Source organism: Felis catus, chromosome A2 (genome assembly GCF_018350175.1).
Source record: "Felis catus isolate Fca126 chromosome A2, F.catus_Fca126_mat1.0, whole genome shotgun sequence".
In the NCBI taxonomy this organism is placed as follows: Eukaryota; Metazoa; Chordata; class Mammalia; order Carnivora; family Felidae; genus Felis; species Felis catus.
Window position 1 is genome coordinate 17,184,024 of NC_058369.1, and position 17,182 is coordinate 17,201,205.

Genomic DNA, 17,182 nt, shown 5'->3' on the forward strand with positions numbered 1-17,182 from the left:
CATGACACCAAAAGTCGCGTGGTCTACTGACAGCCATCCAGGCACCCCCCTACAAAGACTTTTTGAATCTTAATGCAGCCCTATAGAAAAGGCCAAAAATGAACATGTTTCTCTCTAGCTTTTAAAACCTTTGGTCATGTAAAAAAATAAATAATAAATAAAACCTTTGGTCACTTAGACTGTAAATATGAGCTGTCCACTGAGAATTTAATAATTAATGAGTCTTCTGCTTTGTTTTCCTCTGGCAATCTGCTGGGCAATGTCTCCTAGCAGCCTTTCAACCTGAAGCATTACATACTGTGTCTAAAGGGCCTTCATTAGCTGTATTGCTCTCATTTTGCTGACTCTTGTGACTACAGTCAGGGATGCTCTCTTCTCATTCTCAGCTACATATAGAAAATCCAGTCTGAATAAAAATAATCAACAATGGATCCTGGAGAATGAGTTTAACTCCTGCGAGAGGGGTGTGAAGGGCTTCTGAAGCAAACTTCTAAAAGGCAAGACAGGATGCCTGGGTGAGGGGATGGGCGAAATGGGTGATGGGCATTAAGGACAAGCATTAAGGATGAGCACTGGGTGTTACATGTGAGTGATGAATCACTAAATTCTATTCCTGAAATCATTATTACACTGTATGTTAACTAACTTGGATTTAAATTTTTAAAAAATGGATAATTCTTCACAAAAGATCTAAACCATGTTTGTGCTAAAATGACAATCTCACTGACCAACATTTATCAAAATAAGGCCTGAGGACCACAGAGAGTGCTTTTTGAAAACGCAGACTCTCAGTTTTCACACCACACTTAGTAGTTAATAATGTATGTCATGAAGCCCAGTCATCTGTATTTTTTAAAGATATTTCAAGCGGGGGCGCCTGAGTTAAGCATCCAACTCTCGATTTCGGCACAGGTCATGATCTCAAGGTTCCTGAGATCGAGCCCCACAGGGGGCTCTGTGCTGACAATCAGAATCCCCTGCTCAGGATTCTCTCTCTCCCACTTTCTCTGTCTCTCTTTCCCTCTCTCACACACATGCTCTCTCTCTGATGAAAATAAACCTTAAAAGATAATAATTAATTAAAAGTACTCTGGTGCACTGGGTGACTGAGTCAGTTGAGTGTCCAACTTTGGCTCATATCATGATCTCATAGTTCATGGGTACAGGCACCATGTCAGGCTCACTGCTGTCAGAGCAGAGCCCACTTCAGATCCTCTGTCCCCACCACCCCCCACCCCTCCTCCTCTCATGCTTACACTCTTCCTCTCCCAAAAATAAATATTTTTTTAAAAAAAGGAAAAAATAAAAGTACTCCAAGGGATTCCTGAAGTTTAAAAGCCACTAGCAGAGACTAACTTTTTGTGGTAATATCTGAAAAACAAAAATCAAAAGGAGACTTTAGGGTGTGGGGGAGATAAAAGCCGAACAACCAAGTCTTACGGTAGAAAGAAAAGTAGGTCTGAGCTTGTCTGCAAGAAATGAAGGTCAGCAGCAAATCATGTCATAGGGGGAAAAAAGGCCACTTCTAAAGTTAAGACACAGCCTTAACTTTATGCTAAGCCTAGTTCACTACTGCCAAGCAAAACTAATAAAACACAGGACGCCTGAGTGGCTCAGCTGGTTAAGCATCCGACCCTTGATTTTGGCTCAGGTCATGATCTCAGTTTGTGGGATTGAGCCCCGGGTCAGGCTCTGCAATGCTCCCCCACCCCCTCTCTGCCCCTCCCCAACTCGCCTGTATGCACTTTCTCTCTCTCAAAATAGATTAAAAAAAAAAAACAACAAAAAACTAATAAAACAGGTGAACCTGGTGGCTCAGGTGGTTAAGCATCCAACTTCAGCTCAGGTCATGATCTCACAGTTCTGGGTTCCAGCCCTGCATCAGGCTCTGTGCTAATAGTGCAGAGCCTGGAGCCTGCTTCAGATTCTGTGTCTCCCTCTCTATTTCTGCCCCTCCCCTGCTCAAGCTCAAGCTCTGTTTCTGTCTGTCTCTCTCTCTCTCTCTCTCTCTCTCTCTCTCAGATTCTGTGTCTCCCTCTCTATTTCTGCCCCTCCCCTGCTCAAGCTCAAGCTCTGTTTCTGTCTCTCTCTCTCTCTCTCTCTCTCTCTCTCTCTCAGATTCTGTGTCTCCCTCTCTATTTCTGCCCCTCCCCTGCTCAAGCTCTGTTTCTGTCTCTCTCTCTCTCTCTCTCTCTCTCTCTCTCTCTCTCTCTCTCAGATTCTGTGTCTCCCTCTCTATTTCTGCCCCTCCCCTGCTCAAGCTCTGTTTCTCTCTCTCTCTCTCAAAGTAAATAAACATGTAAAAAAAAAAAACTAACAAAACACAAACAAAACATTTTCAATCAATAACCTCTTTTGGGACACCTGGGTGGCTCAGTCAGTCAAACGTCTAACTCTTGATTTCGACACAGATAGTGATCTCACGGTTTGTGACATCAAGCCCAGCATCAGGCTCCACACTTACCTTGGAGCTTACTTAAGATTCTCCCCCCAGCCCCAACCCTCCCTGCTTGCATTTGCTCTCTCAATAAACAAACAAACAAACAAACAAACAAAAACAGACACCCAGAAAGATCAAACTCAAACACTCTGGAATCTTAACCTGTGTGGTCTATTCACAGAGATGCTAATAATTACCTGGTGTTTCTACTCAACCACATAAATGATACTCCAGCTGGACATCACTGAAAGCTAAAAGACAGCAGGAAGCAAGAAAGAACCAAACAGAAACAAGAGGCAGAGTGTTGGGCTGAAAGAAGGAAATGAGCAAACTCTGGAGCCAGACTGTGAGGTTCAAGAGGACACAAACTAGGTTCACAGGGCTAATGCTGTGTGTGAGGAAACTTCAGGCACTGTCAAGTTGACAGGCCATTCAGACTCCAAATGGGTGGGTGGTTACTAAAATATGTACTGTCAGAGTGTAAGAGATCCATTCACTGCAAGTGTGTAAGTCACGGGAGGTGGGGAAAGGTGTGCATTGCAGTTAAGTGTCTAATTACACCCCAAAGGGGAAGATTTTGGTACAATCTGAGTAAAAGTTTTGGGAAAATTCTTATTCCTCACTCCTCTTAAAGTCTATTAATTTTATCCTTTCCTTCTTTTTCGGACCTTCTTTTAATTTAAGGACATTTTATTTTACATATCCTTCTAAACCACCTCAAATCCTTCCACATGAAAGTATTCTACTATACTGACACACAAAGCAAGTTCTGTAACATGTGACTTAGGAGAAGTCATTTCACTGTGGGACTGTCCTCTTCGAGTCCAGGTCAGGATTTGGGACACAAGCTGATCAAGAAATTAAGAAGAGAGTTCCATCTAGGAATCTAGAGCAAACGGTAGGGAACGGACCATGTATGACAGCAGTCAGACAGGCTGTCAGTCCTAGCTCGGGAACACCCTGTGAGAGTTACAGTACCACAGCCAGAAGCAGAGCTGCAAAACAGAAAGCTACTTCCGATGACAACACCCTCATGCTCGTTTCATCAATGAACCAGTATTAAACACCCACCTATACATAAAAAGTTTGGCAGATCTACAAATTATTGTAAATAATTTACTTGTAAACTTGTACTACTTATTGATGTGGACACTTATTTACATTTCCCAGCCGTAAAACACCGGATTAGCTTAACTTTACAGGAGTATTCTCCTGGAAAGATGCTAAGATTGAACTGCGCACAGACAACACAACTAAAACCACGAAACGACTTCGAGTCTATATACTCCAGCATCCCCTTACCCTCTGCCAGAGAAAGGACTCCCTACCCTCCCTGAACTCAGAACCATCACCTTGAAACACTCACTAGTCTCAGCAGCTCAACTTCCCACAAAGAGATGGCAAAAACCCCAGAGTTCAAGAGAGAAAAGAAAGCAAGCACCAGAGAGACAGTGTGAGAAAAGGGAAAAAGAAGAATGTAGGGAGAAGCAACAGCAATTCCCCTCCTTGCTGCATCACTGCCCTAGTAACCATGCTCCGGAGCCAGCTTCCTTTCATCCCTATCCTGAGGACACATTACACATCTCTCATTCTGAAGAAATGTTCATCAGCAAAGTGTTCACCATAGCAGTTAACATTGCTATCTTTCGGGGGTGCCTGGGTGGCTCAGTCGGTTGGGCATCCGATTTCGGCTCAGGTCACGACCTCACAGCTCATGGGTCCGAGCCTCACATCGGGTTCTGTGCTAACAGCTCAGAGCGTAAAGCATGCTTCAGATTCTGCATCTCCCTCACTCTCTTCCCCTCCCCTACTCACGCTGTCTCTCAAAAATACATAAACATTTAAAAAAAAACTATCTTTTGGCACAACTTAAGTTCACAATACATGTTCATACATTTCACAATGAACCTACCTTCAAATTTGCTAACAGTGCACGTTCATCTATTATATAGATACAACCATACATGAGAAATAACTTACCTAACAAGTGCAACAGTTGTCTGATATTTTTCCTGGATGTAGGAACAAAGTAAATTCGAATACCAGATAAAACTTTCACTTTGCAAATTATAATGTGCTTATAGAATTCTCTAACATCACACAAAGAAGGAAGAGGATTTAACATTAAATAACTTAAATAACACATCAAAACATACAAAGTAACACAAAAACTTACCATCCCTGTTCATTTTTATACTTGTAAGCAGCCCCAAGAATGTGACACAAGGTGCCTCCAGCTTTGAAATCCATGAAACATTTTGCCTAAAAATGATACAAGTTGCACATGAGAAAAATAAAAGTTCTGACAAGATTACTCTGGGTATGTCTGAATTCAAAGTTTTATAAATGCAAAAGATATCAACAACTGCAAACTTAATAACCTCCTTTTTTTTTTTTTAATTTTTTTTTTCAACGTTTATTTATTTTTGGGACAGAGAGAGACAGAGCATGAATGGGGGAGGGGCAGAGAGAGAGGGAGACACAGAATCGGAAACAGGCTCCAGGCTCCGAGCCATCAGCCCAGAGCCTGACGCGGGGCTCGAACTCACGGACCGCGAGATCGTGACCTGGCTGAAGTCGGACACTTAACTGACTGCGCCACCCAGGCGCCCCAATAACCTCCTTAAATAATTCCTGGAACCAAATAAGGTTTTATAAAGAAATTTTTCCAAAAGTGGATTAAAAATTTTTTTAATTCAACTAACATTTTATTCTTTAAGCAAAGTCACTGAAAAACAAGATTTACAACAGACAAAATGTTTCAGCAGGAAACAGTAATGGACAGAATAGTGATATACTATAAATTCCGTTAGTAAATGTAAAATCTGATTTTTTGGGGTGCCTGGGTGGCTCAGTTGGTTAAGCGTCCAACTCCTGAATAATTTCAGCTCAGGTGATGATCTCATGGTTCGTGAGATTGAGCCCCGCATCAGTTCTATGCTGACAGTATGGAGCTTGCTTAGGATCCTCTCTCTCTGCCTCTCCACTGTTCACTCTTTCGCTCTCAAAATAAACTTCATTAATTAATTAAAACCTGATTTTTAAAATTATAAAATTCTAGTAACAATTTACAACAACAATTTTACTATAGAATAAGAAAATATTAGTATATGTTAGACTTTTTTCCCCAATTCCTGACTTTAAATTATACAAAAATTATAACTGAACTCTTGCTATAATATTTTAACGACCACTGAAACATGGTATAACTATAAATTATATGTAAACCCATAGCTGAAATCTGTACAATTTCAGAGAGGTGCACTTTATGGATTATAAAAGTAAAGCTCAAATAGTTTAAATGCTGAATGACTTCCATATTATGGAAGTAAAAGTTTCATATAAACTGATCATCAAATAGGCTAGTAAGATGAAAATATTAGAAATACACCATGCAAAGGCACCTACCTAGGTGGCTCCTGTTAAGAATCTAACTCTAGGGGTGCCTGGGTGGCTTAGTCAGTTAAGTGTCCAACTTCAGCTCAGGTCATGATCTCATGGCTTGTGAGTTTGAGCCCCACGTCGGGCTCTGTGCTGACAGCTCAGAGCCTAGAGCCTGCTTTGGATTCTGTGTCCCTCTCTCGCTCTGCCCCTCCCCCACTCGTGCTCTGTCTCTCTCTCAAGAATAAATAAAACATTAAAAAAATTTTTTTTTAATTTTAAAAAATCTAACTCTTGATTTCGGCTCAGGTCATGATTTCAGTTTGTGTGTGTGAGCCTCGCATTGGGCTATGAGCTGACAGCATGGAGACTGCTTGGGATTCTCTCACTCCCTCTCTCTGCTCTTCCCCTGTTTGCTCTCTCTCAAAATAAGTAAACATTTTTTTAAAAGATACATTAAAATATAAAAAAAATACACCCTGCACATTTTTTCCTTGAAAATGATTCTTACAAAATAATATAATAAAAAGAACAGCATGATGTCAAATATTAAGAAGACAAAAAACAGAATGGCGTTTGCTAGGGGTTGGGGAGAGGGAGGAATGAGGAGTTACAGTTTTTTTTTAATTTTTTTTAACGTTTATTTATTATTGAGAGACAGAGAGAGACAGAGCATGAGCAGGGGAGGGGCAGACGGAGACACAGAACCCGAAGCAGGTTCAGGCTCTGAGTTGTCAGCACAGAGCCAGATGCAGGGCTGGAACTCACAAACCGCGAGATCATGACCTGAGCCGAAGTCAGACACTTAACCGACTGAGCTGCCCAGGTGCCCCTGGGAGTTTCTATTTAATGAGTACACAGTTTCTTTCTCTTTTTTTTTCCTTAATTTTACTGATTTAGTTTTGAGAGAGAGAGAGAGTGCACGTGCAAGCAGAGGAGGGGCAAAGACAGAGGGAGACCAAGAATCCAAAGCAGGCTCCAAGCTGTCAGTGCAAAGCCCAACGTGGGGCTCAAAGCCACAAACCGTGAGATCATGACCTGAGCCGTAGTCAGACACTTAACCAACTGAGGCACCCAGGCACCCCAGAGAGTTTCAATTTGGAAAAATGACAAAGTTCTGGAGATGGATGGTAGTAACTGTTGGACTACAATGTGAATATAATAATAACATCACTGAACTATACACTTAAAAGCAATTAAAATATTTTAGGGGTGCCTGGTTGGCTCAGTCAGTTGAGCATCTGATTCTTGGTGTCAGCTCAGGTTATTATGATCTCATGGTTCGTGGGATTGAGCTCTTCATCGGGCTTTGAGCTGCCATTGCAGAGCCTGCTTGGGAATGTCTCTCTCCCTCTCTCCCTTCTCCTACCCCATACTCGCTCATGCCCTCTCTCTCAAAATGAATAAACATTTTTTAAAAATAATTAAGGGGAACATGGGTGGCTCAGCAGGTTAAGCGTCTGACCTCGGCTCAGGTCATGATCTCATGGTTTGTGAGTTTGAGCCCCGAATCAGGTCTGTGTCGACAGCTCAGAGCCTGGAGTCTGTTTCAGATTCTGTGTCTCCCATTCTCTCTCTGCCCCTTCCCTGCTTGCACTCTGTCTCTTTCTCTCTCTCAAAAATAAATAAACATTAAAAAAATAACAATAAATTAAAAAAATAAAATACTATGGCAAAAAAAAATGCTATGGCAGTTGAAAAATGTTTTAAAAAACAATTAAAATATTTTCACTCTAGTGAAAATTAAATAACATCTTTAAAAACTATCAGGGTGCCTGGGTGTCTCATTCAATTGAGCGTCCAACATCAGCTCAAGTCATAATCTCACAGTCCAAGGGTTCAATCCCCACATCAGGCTTTGCACTGACAGCGTGGAGCCTACTTCAGATTCTCTGTCTCCCTCCCTCTCTCTCTGTCCTTCCCTCATTCATGTGCTCTCTCTCTCTCAAAAATAAACATTAAAAAAATTTTTTTAATAAATAAAACTATTAAGAAGAATCATTAAGATGAGCTCTTCCAAATTAAGCTCACAAATAAGCCCTCCAAGTCATTCTGGTTATCCTTTTGCTTTTTATTTATTTTAATTTTTTTTTTTCCAACGTTTTTTATTTTTGGGACAGAGAGAGACAGAGCATGAACGGGGGAGGGGCAGGGAGAGAGGGAGACACAGAATCGGAAACAGGCTCCAGGCTCCGAGCCATCAGCCCAGAGCCTGACGCGGGGCTCGAACTCCCGGACCGCGAGATCGTGACCTGGCTGAAGTCGGAAGCTTAACCGACTGCGCCACCCAGGCGGCCCTCCTTTTGCTATTTAAATACATGAGTTGGAGTTCCTAGTATCTTGCCCAACACAATTAATTCCCAGTACATCCCAAATGTTGCATTACATATTCTTAAATACATCCAGGTGCAATTCTTACCACTGACAACATGTTATTTATCTGAGAAAATGCACAAGTTATTACAATTTTGTAGTTTTGGCATCTTAAATGAGAATAATATGCTGGGAGGTATCTTCAAGAGTAGAATGAAACTAGTTCTCCTCCTAAGCCTTCCCTGAACCCCTAGAGACTAGACTAAAATGCTCTTTCCAACCACACATGCATATCACTACAGTACATATGCAAACCACTCACAGCAGAATACTGAAATGACTGTAGATTTATCTGTAATATGAAGTCCTTGAGGACAGGAGCAGTGTCTTATTCAAATATTTAACATCAGTATTCAGCAAAGTGCCTGCTAATGTAGGTACTCCATAAAACTTTTCTCAACAGTTCAAGTGTACTACGATCATTTAAAAGTTCATAGTTGTGCTACATATCGATCAGACCAGAACATTATTATCAGATACATGCTTACAACAGACACAGTAACTTCTATCAACCACCACAGGAACAAGTAATGACTGAAGAAGTAGAAACTGAGACTTCCAATTTTCCAGAAGTAACATCTGAATAAAGGGCAAGAGGGAAGCTCAGGAACCTGTCAACGGCACTAGTTCCAGTAACAAGCACAAAAAGGAAAACATCTGTAAAGGTGTGGCAAAAAAAAAAAAAAAACAAAAAGGGACACTCACCACACGTCAAGGATTCCTAGTGCTAGCATGGAAATGGATTTGGGATTCTGGTTCTAATGATAAGCTCAGTATCAAAATCACCAGGGTAAAAAAGCAGATCAGAGTCAGGGGATGGAAAGCTGGAAGCAGACACAGGAGAATTCCCAGGCACCCCTATTGGACCCTAACTGTATTTCCTCACTCAACCCTCATCCCAACCACCGCCACCCTGAATGAAGAGGCCTTGCCCTCACTGACACTGGATGTTATTCAAACACAAGAGAAGCATGAATTGCTCATTGTAAATTCCTCTTGATTAGTGCTGAAAAACTTAAAGAATATAAGGACAAGAGGATACCTTGTTCCAGAGCCAGCGAGATGCTACTTTGTGTAAGTTATCTCAGCAGCTACACACCCCAATCAGAGACTGGGGGTCAAGGACAGCTCTAATAGGTTGCTTCTATTCCCAGCTATGTGACTACACTGCTTTTGATAAGCTGTTCCATCTCTGGTTAACTAACTGGGAAATTTAATCTAATCTTATTCTGGATGTATGTAAGTGGTCTCATCCTGCCTAATTATAGTCCACCAAAAATTCTGCTGAGCTGATGAAATGGAGAAAAGATAAATTTAACTGCGATACTTAGAAGTGCTTAAAATCTGTGCCACAGTGTCCTTATTTCTTTGGCTTATTTATTAAAGACAAGGTAGTGCTAACAACTGGAAAAAAGAGGAGGAGGAGGATGTATACATGGGTAAGGAGAACACACATACATAATGCCATGTTCTGGTCTATTCATCAACATGATGGTGCAGGAATAGACCTAAGCAAGGGAGGACATTAGAACTAAAACAATCATCCGCCACACACGCGGAGAAGCAGGGCTATCAAAATGTTGCATCAGTAGGGAAAGCATACATTGGAAAAAAATATCTGCCAGCCAAAATTCAAAGAGGATAACAAGCTTCCATCTCAAGACAATTTGAGTTTGGAACTTAACTAACCACTCAGTTAGGAAGTCCACACCAAATTAACATAAGAATTGGGCCTAAATTTAGCAGGTCCTCTGAAGTGCTTTAAAGAGCAAATTCTCAGCCCAGACCAACAGGATTCCCAGGTAAAATTCTACTGAAGGAAGTGCTGACATTCCAAAATTCAAATACACAAAAACTTTTTTTTCCTTTACATCAACAACAAAAAAGAAGAATCCTAATATTTCAGATGATAGAACAAAATGATAGGATTTGTATAACTGGAATATATAGAATGATTAAAAACACTAAAGAGGGGTGCCTGGGTGGCTTAGTTGGCTAAGCATCCAACTTTGGCTCAAGTCATGATCTCACGGTTCGTGAGGTCGAGCCCCACATCAGGCTCTGTGATGACAGCTCGGAGCCTGGAACCTTTTTTTTTTTTTTTTTTTTAAGTTTATTTATTATTGAGAGACAGAGAGACACAGAGCATGAGCAGGGGAGGGGCCAAGAGATGGAGAGACACAGAATCTGAAGCAGGCTCCAGGCTCTGAGCTATCAGCACAGAGCATGACGCAGGGTTCAAACTCACAAACCAAGAGATCATGACCTGAGCTGAAGCCTGACACTTAACCAACTGAGCTACCCAGGCGCCCCCTGGAGCCTTCTTCATATTCTGTGTCCTTCTCTCTCTGCCCTTCCCCCACTCGTGCTCTGTCTCTCTCAAAACTAAATAAACTTTAAAAAAAAATTTTTTTTTTAAAAAACACTAAAGAGAAAGATTTGAAAAATAAATACACGTAACTTCTGGCACATAAACATTCAATGAAAGTAAAAGCACACCTGTCAGGTTATATAGACTAGACCACCACACACAGAAGAGTAAAGTTTAAAATTTCTTAGAAACTGTGAAGGACTTTTTTTTTTTTTAATGTTTATTTTTGAGAGAGACAGGCAGAGTACGAACAGGGAGGGGCAGAGAGAGAGGGAGACACCCAGGCTCCCTAAAACTGTTAAGGACTTAAACCCTTAGCTTCAAGAAGCATATCAATTTTGAGGGGTATGTTAAAAGTATGTAATAAAACCTACACCTCAACACTATAACACAATTGCATAACAGTATAGACAAAGACATCTTAAAAGCAACCATAGGGAAAGAGAGTACCTAAAAACAAAAACAAAAAACTGGACTGACAGATTTTTCAACATCAATAATCTTAGTAAGTTACAAAAAATATTACATGTTCTTAATGTAATCAAATTAGAAATTTTAATAAGAAAAAACCAATCATTCCAATTATCTTTTGAAATAATAATGCAAGGATTGAAGGAGAAATCAAAACAAATTAGAAAATACTTTAGAACTGAGGTGCCTGGGAGGGTCAGTCGGTTAAGTGTCCAACTTAAGCTCAGGTCATGATCTCATGGTTTGTGAGTTCGAGCCCCCATCGGGCTCTGTGCTGGCAGCTCAGAGCCCAGAGCCTGCTTCGGATTCTTTGTCTCCCTCTCTCTCTGCCCCTCCCCTGCTTGCGGCCACGTAACGCACGCGCTCTCTCTCAAAAATACACATTAAAAAATTTAATTTTTTTTTAAATGTTTATTTTTGAGACAGAGGGAGACAGAGCACGAGTGGGGGAGGGGCAGAGAGAGAGGGAGACACAGAATCTGAAACAGGCTCCAGACTCTGAGCTGTCAGCACAGAGCCCGATGTGGGGCTCGAACCCACGAACCGTGAGATCATGACCTGAGCCAAAGTCGCACACTTAATCAACTGAGCCACCCAGGTGCCCCTACACATTAAAAAATTAAAAAAAAAAAAAAATAGTTTAGAACTAAATGATAGTGAAAACATCACACACCAAAATATATGAGCCACAGCTGGAGATGAACAGGTTTAAAAGAAAAAAAAAGGAATGCTGACCCCTACCTCACATAATGCAGAGAACAATTCTAGATGGATTACAGTTGTAAAGGTGAAAGGTAAGACAATAAAGCTTCTAAAAGAAAACACAAATATATTTATGACTTTGGAGCAGGCACAGATTTCTTTAAAAAAGGGGCACTTAGGTGGCTCAGTCAGTTGAGTATCCCACTCTTGACTTTGGCTCACTCAGGTCATGATTGCAGGGTTAGGAGATCAAGCCCTGGGCTCCATGCTAAGCATGGAGCCTGCTTGGGATTCTCTTTCTCTCTCTCTCTCTCTGCACACTTCTCCCCTACTCTCTCTCTCTCTCTCAAATAAAAAAAGGGGGAGGTGCATAAAAAGCATTAATCATAAAAAAAATATCTCATAAATTACTCTATGTCAGGGATTGGCAAACTGTGGCCCACAGGCCAAATCCAGCCTGCTTTTGTTTTGTAAATGAAGTTTTATTGGAGAAAAGTCCATGCTCATTGTCTGTGGCTATGTTCACACAAGAGCAAAGATGAGAAGCTGCAGCAAAGACTCCATATTTACTATCTGACCTTTTACAGATAAAACTATTTACCATTTGGCCTTTTACAGAAAAAGTTTACTGATATCTGCTCTATATTACAACTAAGAACCTCTGTTCACCCAAAAATATCCTGAGAAAAAAAAAAATAAGCTACCAAGAGGGTATTTGCAATAAATATTTCTGACACGGGGCACATAAGAAAAACTCCTTTTAAAAAAAATGAGAAAGAAACAATTGTTGGTGAGGATGCACACTGTTGGTGGGAATGCAAACTGGTGCAGCCACTATGTTAAACAGTATAGAGCTTCCTTAAAAAGGTAAAAAAGACGGGGTGCCTGGGTGGCGCAGTTGGTTAAGCATCTGACTCAATTTTGGCTCAGGTCATGATCTCAGGGTCATGAGATCCAACTCCATACTGAGCATGGAGCCTGCTTAAGATTCTCTCCCTTCCTCTCTCCCCCTCTCCCCCTCACTCTCTGTAAAAAATTAAAAATTAAATAAAAATAAATTTATTTTTTTAAAAAGTTAAAAGTAGAACTACCCTGGGGCACCTGGGTAGCTCAGTCAGTTAAGTGTCCCGACTCTTGATTTCCGCTCAAGTCATAATCTCAAGGTTTGTAAATTTGAGCCAGCATCTGGCTCTGCACTGACAGCGTGGAACCTACTTGGGATTCTCGCTCTTTCTCTCTGCCCCTCCCTGGCTTGCACTCACATGCTCTCTCAAATAAATAAACTTAAAAAAAAAAGAGAACTACCCTATGATCCAGTAATTCCACTATTGGGTATTTACAATACCCAATACAAAACAAAAGCACAATACAAGACAAAAACACTGAAAGGATGTATGCACCCCTATGTTTACTGCAGCATTACCTACAAAAGCCAAACACTATGGAAGCAGCCCAAGTGTCCATCAAAAGATGAACAGATAAAGAATGTTGCCATTTGCAATGACATGGATAGAGATAGAGACTATTATGCTAAGTAAAAGAAGTTAGAGAAAAACAAATATATGATTTCACTCATAAGTAGAATTTAAGAAACAAAACAAAGAAGAAAAAAAGGGAGGGAGGGAGAAAGAGAGACAAACCAAGAAACAGACTCTTAACTACAGAGAACTGATGGTTACTAGAGAGGTAGGGGGGGGATGGGTGAAACAGGCGATGGGGATTAAGAGTACATTTATAATGATGAGCACTGAGTAATGTATAGAATTGTTGAATCAGTATATTGTACACCTGAAACTAATATAACACTGCATGTTAACTACACTGGAATTAAAATTTGTTTAAAAATTGAGAAAGGGGCGCCTGGGTGGCTCAGTCAGTTAAGCATCTGACTGCAGCTCAGGTCATAATCTCACGGTTCATGAGTACAAGCCCCGCATCGGGCTCTGTGCTGACAGCTAAAAACCCAGAGCCTGCTTCAGTTCCCGTGTTTCCCTCTCTCTCTGCCCCTCCCCTGCTCGCACTCTCTCACCGTGTCTCAAAAATGAATAAACACTAAAAAAAAATTTTTTTTTAAATTATGAAGATTAATCATACCCACTGTTGACAAGAATACAAAGGAACTGGAACTCTCATGCACTGTCAGGTGGTATGTAAAATGATACAACTACTTGAGAAAACAGTATGGCAGTTACTTCAGAAGTTGAACGCTATCAATTCTATGACCCAAACATTCTACTCCTAGATTATTTACCTAGGAGAAATGAAAACATGTCCACAAAAAGATGTGAACATTAACAATGACGGCAGCTTTACTTACAATGCTGGAAACAACCCAAATGTCCATTAAAGGGTAAAGGGATAAATGAACTGCGATTTGGAGCACCTGGGTGGCTGAGTCAGTTAAGCATCTGACTCCTGATTTCAACTCTGGTCATGATTCTGCAGGCTGTGAGACTGAGTCCCACACTGGGCTCTGCGCTGACAGCATGGAGCCTACTTGGGATTCTCTCTCTCCCCCTCCCCCACTCACGCGATCTTCTCTCAAAGAAAAAAAAAAAGGGGAAAAATAATACGTAGAACACAGATAACGCCCATCTCAAAATCCATTATGATGAGTAAAAGAACCGAGGCAAAAAAAGAGTATTATGTGATTCTACTTATATAAATTTCCTGAATCTGGGGTGCCTTAGTGGCTCAGTCGGTTAAACGTCAGACTCTTGATTTCAGATCAGGTCACAGTCTCACGGTTTGAGCTGAGCATCAGGCTCTGCGCTGACAGCACAGAGCCTGCCTGGGATCCTCTGTCTTCCTATCTCTCTGCCCTTCCCCCACTCATGTGTGTGCTCTCTCAAAAATAAACATTAAAAAAAAAAGATCTTTAGAAACATGTTTTTTGATGAAGCTATATATGAATCTGTAGTGTCACTGGTTGCCAGAGGACTGGGTGGAAGATGGCTTCCAAGGAAACTTTTGGGGGTGATGGAAATGTTCATTACCTTGAACTCATCATTATTTTAAATATGTGCCATTTATAATATATCAATCAGACATATACCTCAGTAAAGCTAGAGAGATAAACATTATGGGAAAAGAGAGAAAAGGGAAAAAAAAGTCAAAGGGGGAAAAAAACCAGGTAAAAAATAAACAAAGCATCACCCAGACAAATCAGAAATACAATGCCACTAAACTAAGGTTTCTACTTGTGTATCCACACGGTATGGATGGGACTATAGGCCTGCCATTAACACTGGTCCTATAGTTTTCTGGAGCTGTGGTCAACACCTGGCCCAGCATGTCCTCAGCCTGGCATACAGATCCTGACTATAAAAGCCCATACTCTGCAGTCCACTGAGCTCTGACCAGTCATGCCAGACCAGTGGCTCACTGCCCTTGCAGGTGAATTACAAGGGTGAGAAGAGAATGAACTAGTTTCAGACTTATCCTTTTATCTACAGTAAATTGTACTATCTACAGGTACACGGTTGAACAGCTCAATTGGACTATCTCCCTCATGTTTGGCTCAACTTGTTTTTTCATGTTTACAAATACTTCCTCCAAGGCTCACAACACAGAGGAATACTTATGATTCTATTCCTATAAAATTCAAAGACCACCAAGACTACACGATTCTCTTTAGAGATGCATACAAACATGGTGATCCATATAAAGAAAAGCAAAATTAAAGTAAATCATTGATTGCTCCACAAAGTAAATATCCCACATCATTTCACTTAAATAGTTACCTATATTCCACTTTCATCAGACAGAGGTCTAAGCTACAAACTTAAAGAACTAACTTCCAATACATATAAAACACTTAAGATTTCTTTCTAGTTCCATGTTCCCAACGGTAGTGTCTCCACTCCGAAGTTAATGGAATGGCAGGGTGTAGTTAATGGAATGGCAGGGTGTAGTCAGGTTATAGTTGCAAATGAAATCATTAATTTTTTTAAGAGTAATGGTAAGTTGAAAATTTTGAACATCTCATGAACATATTCAAAATCTTCTGCTACTTGGGGCACCTGTGTGGCTCAGTTGGTTGAGCATCCGACTTTGGCTCAGGTCATGATCTCATGGCTCGTGAGTTCAAGCCGCACATCAAGCTTGCTGCTGTCACTGCAGAGCCCACTTAGATCTTCTGTCCCCCCGCCCCCGCCCCTTCCTCACTTGTGCTCTCTCTCTCAAAAATAAGTAAATCTTTAAACAAAAAAAAAAATCTTCCACTACTTTAGACTCTGATTTGACCCTATAGTAGTCCTCCAAGTCTTAGAGCTTTGTTGTTTTTAAACATAGACCCTTATAATCTATTTTTTAAAAAGCAGATTACAAAACTGGCTCTAACCTGTCTTTATCACTATATTATGTATGCACATGCACTGAGCCTTGAAGAGATTATAGAAAAACAAGAATTTTTACTTGTGGTGGAGGTAAGAACACTTTTTTCTTCTGTTTCAATTCATGCTGTTTGTCTATACAACATATTATTTTTTAAGTAGGCTCCATGCCCAATGTGGGGCTCAAATTCACAACCCCAAGATAAAGACTCACATGTTCTACTAACTGAGCCAGGAAGGTACCCCTGCCTATACAACATATTTTTAGCCTTATAAATCCTTAAATTTTCTCTAAATCCTCTTACATCTCAGTTTAGCATTATATAGAACATACCCTACACTGAGCCAGCTGTTTAATATCTGGTATGACTTAAGACGTTAGTATATAAAGTTCCACTTTGATTAAAAAAAAAAAAAAATCAGTCCAAATAGTGAACTCTTACACCAGTACTATTTATTCACAAAGAAAAAAAGAGAAGAAAAAAACCTTTTAAGGTTAAGTAGCTGACATGTTCCACTAAAACGTTCTTGGCTTCATTGCCTCTCTCATCCACTTTTGCTTGACACCATTACACGTTACATCAATCCCTTTCATTTGGAAAAATGCTAAATGCTAAACACTATTTTAAGAGGAAGAGAAGTACATCTGGTCCCACTGGCACTAAGCCATGAATTATTTTTATTTATGGCTTATGCCTAAAAATACTCTTCCCTAATCTTTAATCTGGAAAAAAATAATGGTTTAGTTCCCAAGAGTTAAACATCCCATAAATAAAGCCTCCTGTAGATACTATTTTTTAAGACCATTCATTTAATCATAATGTGAATCACATTATATAAAATACTTCATGTAATGTTATCTATAAATTTTATTCTAAACGATGTTATACTTGATAAAGTGCAATCTCTATGTATTATGTTACAGTGTTTTGTTTTGTTTTTTTAAGATTATTTACTTATTTTGAGAGAGAGTGTGACGAGGGGAGGAAAAGAGAGACTCCTAAGCAGGCTTTGCACTGTCAGCACAAGCCCAACTGAGGGCTCAAACTCATGAACCGAGAGTGAGATCAGGACCTAAACTGAAATCAAGAGACGCTCAATCGACTGAGC

At 40.4% G+C, this 17,182-nt stretch overlaps 1 protein-coding gene across 4 annotated transcripts in view; it reads right to left on the minus strand.

Moving 5' to 3' along the window:
- The window catches only part of SMARCC1 (SWI/SNF related, matrix associated, actin dependent regulator of chromatin subfamily c member 1), a 177,464-nt gene that overhangs the window by 145,246 nt on the left and 15,036 nt on the right, over positions 1 to 17,182 (minus strand). For all 4 annotated transcript variants that reach the window (XM_045049537.1, XM_045049532.1, XM_045049531.1 and 1 more), the window contains exon 3: positions 4,617 to 4,702. In XM_045049537.1, the coding sequence (XP_044905472.1) occupies positions 4,617 to 4,702 (86 nt within the window). The remainder of the gene's footprint in view (positions 1 to 4,616; positions 4,703 to 17,182) is intronic.